This window comes from Diadema setosum, chromosome 13 (assembly GCF_964275005.1).
Source record: "Diadema setosum chromosome 13, eeDiaSeto1, whole genome shotgun sequence".
Classification (NCBI taxonomy): domain Eukaryota; kingdom Metazoa; phylum Echinodermata; class Echinoidea; order Diadematoida; family Diadematidae; genus Diadema; species Diadema setosum.
In genome coordinates, this window is record NC_092697.1 from 12,307,830 (window position 1) to 12,323,630 (window position 15,801).

General features: G+C 38.3%; 1 protein-coding gene across 1 annotated transcript in view; it reads left to right on the forward strand.

The window, feature by feature from the left end:
• Positions 1-15,362, forward strand: part of LOC140236419 (diamine acetyltransferase 1-like) — a 29,319-nt gene extending 13,957 nt beyond the window's left edge. The window contains exons 2-5 of the mRNA XM_072316344.1: positions 8,237-8,386; positions 9,129-9,305; positions 14,083-14,123; positions 15,141-15,362. Of these exons, the coding sequence (XP_072172445.1) occupies positions 8,237-8,386; positions 9,129-9,305; positions 14,083-14,123; positions 15,141-15,362 (590 nt within the window). The remainder of the gene's footprint in view (positions 1-8,236; positions 8,387-9,128; positions 9,306-14,082; positions 14,124-15,140) is intronic.
• Positions 15,363-15,801: the final 439 nt, after the last annotated feature.

Genomic DNA, 15,801 nt, shown 5'->3' on the forward strand with positions numbered 1-15,801 from the left:
ATATGAACACAAACATTATCTGGCTTGTATCAAAGCATATCATAAAAGTAGCACCCAAAAAGCCACTTGTCTTTACTTGTTGAACCCATCTGATTAAATACTGGTACGCTTGTCCCAGTTTCAAAATTACTGGTACGCCTTTAACACAAAATTTTAATGTGTTTTTCAATCTAGAGCGCCCTCTTTGGATCATTGTCTGTAGAAGAAAACACGTTGGTGCACAGACTGCCTCTCGGGCGACTGTTGTTACGGTTTCCGAGAAGCTACTGACGAGAAAGCTATTAAAGTTGACACACATTTTAATCCGACGCAAAAACGCATTTCTTTTAGTCTTCAGGCATCGTCGAGGCTTTTAACTGTTTTCAGTATACACGGCTTCTCTAGTCTGGTCGGGCGAAGAGTTTTTTCCAATTGACAACTTGCAGTAAATGGGCGAAAACAGTGACGACTGCGTGAGGAGTAGATTTCAAAAATACGGCTAGATAAAAGATGTTTAATAATGAACAAAAACGGATGCATCATCCAAGCAACCTATTCTAGGAGTAGTGTCTAGCTTTGACACGCCTACAATGTTACAATGTGCTCATGTGACATTTTACACGTGTCTCAGCAGTAATATATTAATAGTCACGTGTATCGGACAGCTATCACAGTCATGTATAGTATGCATCACATCAACTCAACTCGAGGACGAAAGGCGAAACCCCAACGTAATCACGATCATTAAGTTATTATTTCAAATTTCTGTCTCAGGCCCCTGTGATTAGGTAGGGTCCTACAAGGCAAAAACGCCAGATGGAGTTGGAATAAAGTAGGGAAAAAGGGAATATCACTTTTCATTTCCGGGCAGGCGAAGTCTCGGGAGAGTGTTGCAGCGAGGTGCATGCTCTTTAACCCTCACCGTACTGGTGCCGCAGATTTGCCTCTACTGGTCGTACAAAGCAATGGTGGTAACACTTACAGGGTTAATCGTGCCACTTGTATCTTAGCCAAACGTCTTTTTCCCTTCCAAATTTGTATTTTCGTTCGATTCCACTTGTTGTTTTACATTCCGTGAATGTTCAAATATTATACAGAGTGAATATACGCAAGATTTATCTTGGACTGCAAGGAGTACACTCGAATAATTTTACCAGAATGTTCAGGTGAATAAAATACACAAATATTCAAATTTACAAATTCGGTACATAAATATCCTGTCAATGAGTACACCAAAGACACGTGAACATACACAGGCACACATACAGAGTATCAATTACCCCTTAAATTGCACTCTCGCATAATTTCGATGATATATTGTCACACGCTTGTGTAGCAGTGCGGTAAGATAACCTCGTATCAGTTATCTTTTGACTGCCATTACGCCACTGATATCTATCACGGTCAACTGCGCACACACTTCCCACGATGTGTTTAAATGGAGCAATTCATAGAAATTAAATCGGATCATAACCCCATTAAAGTTCTCAGCTTACGCGACCACGTGTTCAAATTTTCATTATAAATCGGATAGCAGAAAAAAGTTGGTCTTTATTATTTTTCGACATGTTGCCGCCCTTCCGTTTTTATATACCACGATGTTAAGAAAAGTGTCACCGGTTTCATTTCCTAGATTCTTTAGATGGATCTGATTGAGTTATCGATTTTCATGGGGTGTTTCCTATCTCGGTACATCATAATTATTTTGAGTATTGATCCCTCCCAGGTATAAAATTATTTCAGGCAATCAAGGAATTGAAAAACGAGAGGATTTCTTTAGTCCGTAGAAGTGCAGTATGTGCGTGGGTCCCTTTAATGTCAGTCGACCGTAACACATTTTGATAAAGTAACACTATATCCATGCTTGTCCTTACCAAGGCATATTTTTGTTTTGTTTTGATATTTTTTTTTTCTCAAACTCATCTTAGCAGGGATAATGTCTCCAACGTATGGCGTATGGCTCGATTACAAGGGTCTTTTTTTTTGCACCGAGCTTGTACCCTGGGACGCGATGTTTCCTCCTCAATAATGAATATGTCACCATTAGAACGTGTACATTTGGGACTTGTTTTTTTTTTTCTTTTTCTTTTCTTGTAGCAGACATTTGGTATCTATTACAGGAAACTTAACCTCCTTTCGTGTAGACAAGGCTTGGTTGATTGAAATCATGATATTATCGTAAAAAGATGATCGTGCAATTATGAAAATCATAACGTGATGATGATATCACGATAACAGCATGATCACACGAAGATAGTTGATGATGCTAATCAATGTAGGTCTACTGACAATGATAACAGCAACAAGAAAACAAAGCGGCGATGTTAATGATAACGAGAATGCCAGTGATGATGATGATAATGAAAACAATGATGACGACAAAATGATGATGTTCTCAAGATTAACTCTTTAGTGTCTTAAATCCTCTATCCATAGGACTCTTATGTTAGCGTCTGGAGAACTATATCAACCTGCTTCCATTTTGATTTCAGTTCAGGTCAATTCCGCTCAAATCACCTCATTTCCATCTAATTGAATTTGATTTATTGATTCCATTCCGTTCAACAGTTCAGTTCCATTCAGTTCATTTCGGTTCTATTCGATTCTATTCCATTCAATTCATTTCAATTCTATTCGATTCCATTCCATTCAATTCAATTCCCCTCTTTTTAACTCTATTCAATTCAATTGAATTCGATTCAGTTCATTTCATTTCATTTCAATTTATTTCATTTCATTTCAACTCAATTCATTTAGATTTTAGTCAATCAGTTGCATTCCATTCAATTCAGATGATGGTTTTATTCAACATCATTTATCGCAGCCAGATTGAATTAGAAATGATTAAAGAAAGAAAGTAAGAAAGACAGAAAAAAACCCGGCTAGTATATGAATCATAAAGTCCCCGCCATCTCTCAACTTTATATTGTCGGAGTAAACCTTAGGAAGAATTCAGCGTATGTGAAATCGAGTTACAGATCGTTTTGCCAAAGGTTCGTTATTTGGAAGGTTTATTAATCGGAAAATTGAATTAGGTTCGTTTTTCCGAAGGTTCATTATTTCGAAGGTGAAGTATTTCGAAGGTTCGTTATTGCGTTGATTCGAAGGTTCGTAATTTCGAAAATGAAATACAATATGTATGGTTCGTTTATTCCTCAGGTTTGTTAATCAGAAAATGAAAAAAAAAAACAAAAAACAAGGTTCGTCATTCCAATGGTTCATTAATCCGAAAACGAAATAAGGTTTATAATTCCGAAGATTCGTTAGTACGCAACTTCTTTTCATTTCTGGATTAACGAACCTTATTTCATTGTCGGATTAACGAACATTCAGAATAACAAAACCTTCAGAAACAAATGTTCATATTAACGAACCCCTTTTCATTTTCGGATTTACCAATATCTAGCTTTAGGGAATTTGTGTGTTTCCGAATACAAACGAACCCTTTGAAAAATTAACCACATTTCATTTTCGGATTAACTGGCTTCGGAATAACGAGCATCACACGTAAAATCATACACGGTGTAGTGTGAACAGTGGTCCTTGTGCAAGAAATATGATGCCGTATTGGACTCTGATTAGGCGGTAGCATATGGTTTGAATGCTATCTATTAAAATACAATGTAAGGAGAGAAAGCAAGAAAACGAGAGAGAGAACAGACAAGATGGATATTGAAATTGATACTTTGACACTGATACAACACTTGGGATCATATCATTCATTCCTTACCAGTCAGCGCCCAGAACAGGGGTGGGGGGGGGGGGGATGGGGAGAGTGAGCGAGGGGAGGGAGGGAGGTGGAGGATTGTGAGATTTATTACGCCTGTAATTAGTCCGAGAATGCATTGCGTTTTGCATTACGTTAGGACATGATAATCAGTGTGTACGTACGTGTTGGTGTGTGTGTTGTGCATGTGTGCGTGTGTGCGTGCGTGCGTGAATTTGCAATCAGTTTTGCAGTTCGGCTTCATGCGACTTTATCGAATTCTTGGTCGGAAAGCGTGAAAATTAATGAATAATCACTGATGGTTTTCTAATTACCCTGCTCTTCCAAACAAGGTCCTGTAACTGCTTGATTCGCTTTTATTTAGGGTTTTAGTTTAGCGACAGCGATTGGTGAGAAAAGTAATTATGTATGCGCTAGAGCCCGGTCCATTTCGAAATACAAACTGGAATACAAGCTGCGATGACCTTCCCATTATCAGTTATGATTATCGATACGCTGTTTAAAAGAATGAAATTGCCGATCATTGAACTGCACGGGATGGAACTGATGTATATTGCAGTTCTAATGAATGAAACAGCCCTCAATTATACAAACATTTTAAAAATTGTGTTATCATTAGCGAGAAATCATGACCTAAATCGTCATGCCAACGAACCGCTTCCTTGAGCGTGGTTGTTTCATGCTTACTTCTTGCCCTGCTTTTCAAGATCTACAACATTTTTTTAAAAGCTAACCGGAAACAAACATGAATGGAATTAACGCAATGTGTATTACATAGCTTCAGAGACGAGATTTGAAGACGGGAAAAAGTGGGGCCCGTCTTCTCACGACAACCAAATCAGGGCATTCTGGGTTGCAATTAATTCGATGATCTTCGAAATAAACGATGCAAAGATTTCCACAGAGAAGGATAAGGAGTGCTAAATGGATGGTTTATTTCTGGTTGAGAAGGGGATTCAGATTTTAAGTTTTTATATGATACAGTGTAATTAGAAACCGCTTACCGTGAATTAAGGTATTAAAAATTTGTTTGATTAAAATCGGTTTTGAAATAGCTGAGAAATCCAAACACAAGAGGTCCTAATAGAAAGTGGCTCCAGCCTTTTAAAAAAAGCCTTTAAAAAAACATTTTGTTTTACTTTGTTTTTGGATATCTCAGCCGTTGCAAAACCGATTTTCATCAAATGAACTTTCAATTCCTTTAGAATTGATGTGGGGTGTTTTTTTTTTTTGTTTTTTTAATATTGCATGTATTAAGTGGTCTCACAAAAATTATCTCACAAAAATGTTAAAACTTGAATCCTCATCTCAACCAAAACTATATCATCTCTTTAGAAATAAAAGAGGTACTATGGCGTGTTCCTTGACACAGTAAAAAAAAAAATGAAGCGTGCACGAAGCTCATTAGTGTGCGCTCTTTAACAATATTTCTCAGTTTTCTCCCTTCTGATAGCACTGGGAAACGAAAGAAGGTGAAGCGTTTTTTTTAGTTTTGTCTGTTTTTTTAGTCACGGCTTTTATGACGCTGTGATCTATATTTCTCTGATTTTCTTTTGTAATTAAGATCCGTTCGTTGATTAAATAAAAATCTGGCAATTCGAAAGAGTTTAATACATCTCATTAATTGAAGACCGAAAATGATTTCGAAGTATACGTGTGTACTCTCAAAGTCCTTTCGTTTGCATAACTTAACTGTTTGGCCTTAATTTGGGAATAATATATCGCTATGACCCCCTCCCTTGGAAAGAAAAACCAACGGAGGTCTACAATATTTGCAAAACGTGCAATAAAGTGTATTCTGGTGGTAAAGTTATTGGTGCGTCCGACGGTTTGTTTTAGTGACAAAGGGTAAGCGAAAACTGGCTCCGAGTATGGTATGAAAGTGTTATTGTTGTGTGATATTTCCAGAGTGACTTAAGACGGTGTATGTTTGTGTGTGTGTGTGTGTGTGTCTGTGTGTGATGTGTTTGTTGTGTTGTTTTGTGTTGTTTGTGCTATGTAATATATGTGTGCTCATGGTTTCGTCTAAAATGCTTTGAAGAGTGATATTTCTTCCGCCGACGCACCGGAACTCCGCAGCGCTCCTTTCAATCCTACTGTTAAATACGTTGTTTCAGTCTGGTCGTTGACATCCAATCACAACACCGTTCACCCATCAGGACCTCACATTTGGAAATACCTTGCGAGTCACCCTGAAACTCGCCCTTTCGATTTTACGAACAGTAGCTATGAGAAAAAAAAAATGACAGACAAACAAATAGACAGACTGTCAGACAGATGCAGACATGCAGACGTACAGAAACAGAGACAGAGACGGGCGAAGGGAGAAAAATTAAACATATATAATAAAGAGCAAGAAAACGGAGGTAGAGAAAGATAGGGAGAGATAGATGGATATATGTGAAAAGAGAAAAGAGGTAGAGAGAGATGGAGATATATGAGAAGAGAAAGAGGTAGAGAGAGACGAAGGAGTAAGAGGAATACTGGTAGAAGAGATAGGGAGAGAGAGATGGAGATGTATGAGAAGAGAAAAGAGGTAGAGAGAGAGAGAGATGGAGAGTTAAGAGAAATACTGGTAGAAGAGATAAGGAGAGATAGATGGAAATATATGAGAAGAGAAAAGAGGTAGAGAGAGAGAGATGGAGAGTTAAGAAAAATACTGGTAGAAGAGATAAGGAGAGATAGATGGAGATATATGAGAAGAGAAAAGAGGTAGAGAGAGAGAGACGGATGAATAAGAGAAATACTGGTAGAAGAGATAGGGAAAGATATATGAGAAGAGAAAAGAGGTAGAGAGAGAGAGAGAGACGGAGAAGTAAGAGAAATACTGGTAGAATAGATAGGGAGAGATAGATGGAGATATATGAGAAGAGAAAAGAGGTAGAGAGAGACGGAGGAGTAAGAGAAATACTGGTAGAATAGATAGGGAGAGATAGATGGAGATATATGAGAAGAGAAAAGAGGTAGAGAGAGAGAGACGGAGGAGATAGAGAAATACTGGTAGAAGAGATAGGGAGAGATAGATGGAGATATATGAGAAGAGAAAAGAGGTAGAGAGAGAGAGAGATATATGAGAAGAGAAAGAGGTAGAGAGAGACGGAGGAGTAAGAGGAATACTGGTAGAAGAGATAGAGAAAGATAGATGTAGATATATAAGAAGAGAAAAGAGGTAGAGAGAGACGGAGGAGAAAGAGAAATACTGGTAGGAGAGATAGGGAAAGAGAGAGAGAGGCTGAACCTCAAAATCTCATCGAGGCTTTTCCGTCTTCCTGGGAGTCCATCCTTCTGGGGCATTATTTAGTCTACATGGATGATGTGCCGTGTGGTGATGGAGCACTCCGCCGAATAACCTTTGACCTCGATATGTCGTTAGTATATTTAACACATGACATCTCACAGCCTGAAGGAATTCCATCATATCTATAAAGCTACCTCACAAGTATGATGTATGATTATCCTCCTCCTCCCTTCGTCTGTGGTATCTTCAGGCCCAGATGATAGCCTAAAGAATATGGGCAATCACTCAAGCTTGCTTTAATTGGACATTTATCCGAGAAAAGAAAACAAAAATAACTCAAATCAATGTCAGCAACTGCCACCAGGATATGTAAGAAAGAGTAAAATATAGTAAATTTCACTTTAAAACTCTCTATCATTTCAGAAAAAGCAAATATTACCCGATATATGTGTTTGCTTGCTTATGTGTTAACGGTAATCACTGCCTTTGGAATTGTATTACTTCTTATTAACTCGTATCGCCATACTGATTGCACTTTGTTCTTCCCAAGGTTTGTATTTCCGAAAAGGAACGAAAGTTCGTTATTCCGAAGGTCTGTTAATCCGAAAACGAAATAAGGTTCGTAATTCTGCAGGTTTGTAATAAGTACGCACTTAAAAAAAAAAATGGATTTAGAACTTTTTTTTTTTTTCATTTTCGGACTATCGAACCACTGGAAAAATGAGCCTTATTTAATTTCCATATTAACGAACTTTCAGAATAACGCCTCAAAAATGTTCGGATTAACGAACCCTATTTCATTTTCCGATTAACGAACAGCTTGATAGACCTATACAGAATATGTGTATTTCGGAATAACGAACATCACCAGCGTCATATCGACTTATACCAAGGAAAACAAAAAACCAGTTGTCCATATTGTTACAAAATAGTAGAAATAATACTCTTAATGACGGAATCAATGGAGAATGTATTTAAAAAAAAAGATTTGCAAGAAACTTTAACATTCTGATTGTCCATCGCATTATTCAGGAGGGGTTAAGGCGCTTGGAAGAGGTGCATGGGTTTCGAAGTATAGAACGAATCGGCAAAGTTGCAGACTCTTATGAAACAATGGCAATGTTTTGCTACTGATGGAATCACCGTTTGTCGAATTCTTTTTGCGAATTTTTATGAAACAATAGCAACGTTTTGCGACCACGGAAATCCCATTGGTAGAGTTCTTTCTGCCAATTTCTTTGAGTAAGAATATTTTCTTTCTATCTCTACCTCTCTGTGTTTTTTTTTTCCAGGTGCAGATTCAAATGTGTTGGCCCCAGATTTAGCCACAAATGTCACTCTGCGGTCGGCGAGACCAGAAGACTGTGCAGACATCCTGCGATTAATCCATGATTTTGCCGAATTGGAGGACAGTTTGGATCAAGTGGAGCTCACGGAAGAAGGTATCCCGGAAGCCGTGACCCTTCGGGGCACTCTCCGAAGGATTTTAGTCACGTAGCGCAGGTTTAATTTAAGGATGATGTCAAGTTCGGACATGTTGTCGAGAAAGAATTTAGAGTTGGTGAAATTTGTGCTAAAATCTTCTCAAGTAGACCAACTGCATATTAAGAAGACGAGAGGACGACTTGTTGGAACTCGTCAGGCCGAGTTGGTGTGGGCGAGAAGACCATGAGATTCATGGGTGTCGAATTCAGGCAACTCGCCCTCTTGCCATGTCTGCTCTTGTTATCTTTGGGGATGAATTCCAGATTGAAGTACTTCAATACACAAAAAAAGAAAAAAATGGACGAGAAGTAACGAGAAGCCCTGAAGGAGTTTGGACTAGGAGATTTATTGACACCTTGTGTATGTTCTGCATAGTTTTTCTTGAAAACGCAGACAAGATGCCAATTCAACAATCTCTAAACCCACGCCATCAGAAGAAATGTAAATGTCAGCACATACACCTTCATTCTTGATTTATATCGCTGAATCAAAATGTTTCATCTGATTAGAATGGGGAATTGAAAGCAACTCTTGCAGTGAATTTCATGTATGCCCATATCTTTTTTTTTTTTTTTTTTTAAGGACGATTTCTTTACTTTTTTAACAGATGCTCTGATCACCAGGCCGTTAATGTGTTGATACGTCATGTCAGTGTGATCAAGTTGTTTGAGTTTCACTTTTTCGCGTGTACTCCGACAGGTCTGATTAGGGACGGCTTCGGCGAGATGCCCTTCTACCGATGCGTGGTAGCAGAGGCCCAAGGGAGTTGTGACGTCACTTCCGTCGTCGCCTACGCCATGTACAACTTCTGCTACTGCGCGTGGAAAGGGCGCATGTTGATGTGGGAGGACATATACGTCCACGAGACATACAGAGGTACTGTTTTTTCTTTCATGCTCTGCATGTCTTTCGTAATCTACTCATTGTTTATTTCTATATTCCTTTCCAGAGGCGCCAGTCTCCAACGAGATATTTCGATATATGTATGGACAGAAAAACTGACTCGGTTTGATACTCGAAATGATCCAATGTCTAAATTTTCATTCCTCAATGAATCCGAACTGAGCTGTAGGATTGAGTTGGGAAAAGTTTGAGTGACGCCAGGCGAACATTCCTGTTTTTCCTTTGGGAGAATTCTCACTGCCCATCTTGAAGTGTTAAGTCAAAGCATCAACTGTGATGCATAAAACTGCTTGAAATCTGGAACATTGCGAAAGTGAAACGTAGTGCCTTTTCCAAAAATCACATTATGATATAGTTCAATTCTTAGAACAAAATAGCACTTTTCAAAATCGCATTTACATGACAGATCATTAAGTCATGAGGTAGAGAGAGAGAGAGATAAGTTTTGCATTTGGTATATTTCGACATGGCCGCAAATCATCCAAGACCGTTATTTAACATACTTATTGAAAATATCATCGTTGTTACCATGGTAACAAGCAGTGTTGAGGACTCTCCGTGGCAGTTCATGGACTGCCAGAGGTCATGATGTCTATGTCAGTGTTTCTCAATAAGATATGTCGCCTGGATACCAAGACCATTACAAGCATCATAATGAGGATAGAGATAATTGGGAAGACATAAAAAGAAAGAAACCGTGTTGACAGCTAAGTCAAGGGCAAGACGGATGATTTTTACATCTCTAGGGTCAAGGAGGGTGAATCATGATTGGTTGATTTATTCAGCTTATGGCAAAGGCTTGGGCGTGGGAAACCCGCTCCGTTTACTTTACCCCTCTTCATTTTCTTCCCCCGATCCTAGTTAAAGGGATCGTATATTTTTGTTTGAGACCTAACTTTCGATTTCTAACATTTTTGGGGGGAGATAATGAGAAACCTCTCATTTAATATGAAAGAACATGGAATTCCAGGAGGGATTCAACGTTTATTTGATGAAAAGTGGTTTTGAAATGGCTGAGATAGCCAAAACAGAGCAATCCTAATAAAAGATGGGACCTACCTTTCATTAGGATCGCTTTGTTTTACTTTATTTTTTGGATGTCTCAGCCATTCTAAAACCGATTTTCATCTAATATACTTAGAATTCCTTACAAAATGATTATGCTCTGTATTATTTCACAAGTTGTTTCTTGGTATCGCACAAAAAGTTAAAAGCCCAATCCTCATCTCTACCAATTTTATACCATGTGTTGAACCGATGCAATGTATTCTCCGAACGCTATTCTGTGCTTAAACAGTAATTGTATTTTAGAACGGACTATCTGCGTCTATTCTTGATCTATCACGTGAATGCCTTTACTACTGTATTAAAGAGCGCTTCACTCTCAGGGCTGCGATTTTAAATGGATCGTGGAAGAATCGGTTCTTGATAATTTCCTATACCATTTCCTGCTTGGTACGCGACAACTGTAACAATCGGTCCTTATTCCCCGTCTCCTTCAAGATCCAGAAAGCTCACTTTGGCTGGCAGATGGTAGAAGATGCAGGAGCGCCGATATTCTCACTTTGGAGGATCGTCACTACACGTGACATGAATACCAGACCCAAATTGTCAATCGTCCTACTGCGCGTTTGTCGCAAATGATGACAGATAATCACTTCCCCTGCGAAAAGCACCCTTCCCTATAATCTAAACCATTGATGCATGAACGCGGAAAACTGGAACAAGTTTCAAAATTGATTTTAACTTAATGGCTTTTCAATCACAAAATAAATCAGTATGATTGATTGTCCAATTTATTTGAAAGATATACGTAATAGTTATAAATGATCGCTTGTTGTCATAGCCGTTTAAAATAAAGATATTTGTTTATTGATAGAACTGCTTGCTTGATGCTTGTTCCTTCATAGTGGTGTTTGTATTTTTTAATCCTCCATCTGACGAAACGGTTATACAGGTATTTTTCTAATTTACAGCTCGTACAATATATGTAATTAAATAAAATATATCTCTTTATAACTTAACGGGTTTGCCGTTGCTGTTATACGTAATAATATCTCTGCAATGCTTTGGTATCAAAATCTGCTAGTGAGGATTTGCTATGGGAAACATAAACATCAAACAAGAGCTGAATGAAGAAATGAAATGAAATGAATGGAATTCTTGCTGGAAAAAGTGTAGTTAAAGTAACCGTCTTTAATCTGATGATGAATGTTTTGCACGAACTGTTCTTTTAACGTCGATGAAAAAAAAAAATCACCGACAACATGTCACAGACAGACAGCTTTCTTTATTACAGATTTTTTTTTTGTCGTTCATGATGACGTGACAGATGACAATTCCTAGTCATTCTTAGATTTGCGTTAGAGGGCAAATTGCATTCTTGACAGTGCTGTGGCTTGTGCCTTTCTCGTATAGTCAGATGGCCCACTGCTTTTAGCTTTGATCAATGTCATCAATGGTATAGCCAACTTCAAATCAAACTGAAACGTTGAGTACTCTATATTTAGCGCGGAAAAAAGCATTGAAGAAATCTTTTCCTTATATTTCGGTGTTTGTGCAACGAGTGGAACTTAAGGCGGGAAAAGCCTGATATCAAAACACTCCGAGAACATGACGTCTGTATTTCCCCGAAGACACACATGTACAAGGATGACAGGGGGAGGTAATTAGCCTAATAGCAACGTACACTCCTTTGGCCCAGAGTAGTGCGTAATGCGTGATTAAAGCGATCTATTACCATGATTACGAGTATTTATACATGAAGCCATCATTTCTTACAGGTAAACGGCAACGCGGGCAAAGATAACATGCTCCATTCTCAGGTTGGGGGCGTTAAAATGGAGTCAAAAGACAAGGCTTCCGTAGCTTTGCAATTTGAACGTGATGCATGCCCTCTACAAGTCTTTTTAGTTTTGTGAAAGGCCATTAAGTAATTGACTGCCTTTCCCCCAATTTATCCGGGAGCGCGCGGCGAGTTTACGCTATCGCAAGCCATCAATATGAGAAGGAGTTTGGGGGGAAGAGCCCGCATGAACGCAAATGCAGAGTAAGGTTGTAATTACGCGGGAAAACCGTGCAGCAATTAGTTTCCTTGATTGGTCACACAGACGTTCCTTTTCTCCGCAAATTTAGGCATTCATGTAGGCTTTTTCACTGCAGCCAGTGCGATTGCCGAGTCTATCCTAAAGTGAATGATCCTTTATTACCACGCCTAATTCTCGATGAAAATAATTATTGCGTGGATCATAATTATCGGCGCCATTCCTTGAAAGCAGACCGACAACCGCAAGTGTTTACTTAACTGTAATTATCCTCTATGAACACTCTTTACTCTTGTGTAGCTTTTTAAAAGTAGGATTAAAATCTCGCGCACGGCGTGGTCAATGCAAAAACGATGAGATTCAATCAATTTACGATGTCAATAATCGCCATTAACTGCGAAATAGTGAGACTATCACCACTAAGTAAGACTAGACTTGCCCGTGTTCGATTGAAGCGTGCATCCGGCTTCTACGTTTGATTAATTTAAATGATTTGAGATGCATGCATTACTCACTGATTCTTTTTTCCTGTCGTTGGTAACTATAGTTGCCTCGCGGGATGGTGGGTGATCGGAATCACGGATGTTTTCCCCAGATTGACATTTTCTGCTTCTTCAAAAAGATAAACTGTTTTCAAATGTTGCATTCCGTTTTCCGTGAAACAGAAATTGGATAATGTATGTGCTGCTGAAATGTCCCCTTGATATTAATGGATGAAGGGATTTTCCTGAGTTTCTTACTTTCTTCACGAGGGAAGATACCGTAAAAAGGGAGAGAAACTGACAACAATTTATAAACAAGCTCCGTACAAGATGTCAATTTTATATGGAATCATAATCTATTCGTGCATATTAAATTGCATGTGCTGATTTTCATAATGCCCAAATTTGTTCTGCACGTCATCACAGTACATAATTTCGCTGGTTTTACCACTCTTGCTTTTACTATGGAGGCGTAGTTGTTTTAACCTCAGTTTTTAGAATAAATGGAGTAAATGTTTTGATGGGATTTCTCCTGCCAGTCCCGAAAAATAAGTTACAATCATACTACGTTTCTAAAATGATATTACCATATCATTGTGGAATTTTCCACATCATAGTAGTAATTACCATAACCATAAGCACGAGTATTATCATTATCATTGTTGTTGTTTTTATCATTATTATTATCATTATTATCGTTATCATTATTGTTGTTTTTGATATTATTACTATCATCAGCATTATCGTCGTGTCATCATCATCATTTGTCATGGACACCATCACTGTTATTGTCGTCATTAATGTATAACTATTTCCTAATATTAATATCATTTCGTGATATAAAGTCATTAGACCCACCACTATCCATACCACGTCTCCTGACCATACATTTTTTTTTTTTTGTGTGTGTGTGTGTGATAAAGTTTATTCACCCCGAACGGAAAACCTCGGTAGATATAGACTGCGAAGAAGAAAGGAACACAAAATATTTTGTCATGTTTTTTCTGCTGTAATGATTATCATGTTTATACGCTGATGCTAATTCTCTTGTCCATTGTTATGATTATACTTCTGTTGATACTTGTCCTCCAGCGTTACAAAAGGTAATCAAGATCAAGTATATGGGCACTTTAATAGGATTATGTCAATGTGAGCTTTCTTCATAAACTATATTTTGTCTGTCTTTTTAAAGATGTTTGTTCGTTTGTTTGTTTCATTGTGCAGGTTTCGGGTTTGGCGCGCTGATTCTACATCAAGTCACCAAGGTATGATTGGATTAAGTTTTACTCCATTAGAATTATTGGGCACAGACATGACAGACATGACAGACACAAACACAGACAACAGACATACAGACACATACACATACAGGTCGGCATGCATATGAGAGAAACATAATTATATCAATGTAATACATTAAGATGAACAATCAAAATAGTGAACTTCTCATGCCTTGAAATTCTTCTTAGTTTCAATCAGTTTCTTTCTCGATAATACAAAATTGTGCTGAATGTATGTATTCATTTTCTTCATTTATGAGATTTTCCTCAACACTCCTCTCTTTTTATAGATGCATCAATGTTTGTTCTGTGTTTGATAAAACATCCTAGTGATCGTTGTAATATAGGACCTACAGCAACACCGTGTGCAATTCAGCCTCTAAAATGGAGGCGTAAAGATGCTAGGCAGTGTAATGTATCAATTTTGTGTGTACCCATGTGACATGATATCATGTTCCGAAGTTTATGAGTAAATCCATAGCATTCAATAACAACAACAACATGGTTACCCAGGAGAATTACGGCATTAGAGTTTTTGTGGCTGCACTGGGATAGCGTGGGCTATAGAATGTGGCGGAGTGGCTAGAATGCTCCTGGGAAGTGAAGCGAGTGCATTGAAGGCGAGAATTTGATTCCGGGAACTAATGTATCGAACATCAACGACATGGAGGAAAGATGTCATTGTGCATCAAACAACTTTTCATTTCATCCTCCTTATCAGCGTCATCATCATTATTATTCATCATCATCTTCTTCTTCTTCTTCTTCTTCTCTTATTATTATTATTATTGTTATTATTATTATTATTGTTATCATTATTATCATTACTACTACTGCTACTACTACTATTATATTAATATTATCCTTTTTGTTATCATTTGTTATTGTTATTATTATTATTATTATTATTATTACTAACAGTATCATCATTTTGTTATTTATCATCATAATCGTCATCATCATTATCATTATTAATATTGTTATCATAATTATCTTTCGCAGCACGCCTACGAGCTCGGTTGCCGACGAATCAGCGGCTACGTGGACGACAACGACGCCAAGCTGCGGCGGTGGTACCAGAGCTACGGTTTCATCGACTTCACCCGCCAGCACGACTACCACATCTACTCCCTCTCCGACAACGCGCTGGAGAAATTCGTCACCAACCTCAACCCATTCACGAAGCCGAAAGCGATGGGCCTCCAGGTCGAATCGTCGATATGAAAGCCCCCCCCCCCGCCCCCTCCACCACCACCACCTCCAGGGGACGAGAGACTGCTCCGTACATTCACACACAGATCAGATGCATTTAATTTAGCGTTTTTTCTGTTAACTCTGTGGCTACCACCGACAACTCTGTTGCATACAAAGTCTATGGCATTTTGAGGTGGTGGTCCTGAGAAGGTTAAAGAGTAACCAATCTCTGTGTTGGTTGAGTTGATGCGGCAATATTAGTAGGACGCATGAGTAAAGTTTGATGAAAATCGGACACTCAGTCAAAGAGTTATGAATTTTTAAATTGTCTGTGTCGTCAACGCTGGATGAGGAGACTAAAACAATTGTGATATCACAGTAAGACAAGTACATAAAGGAAACGTGAAGAGAATTCTACATATTTGCATTTTTGTTTAACATGATGAAAAAGCACTTAGCTTTTACCTCT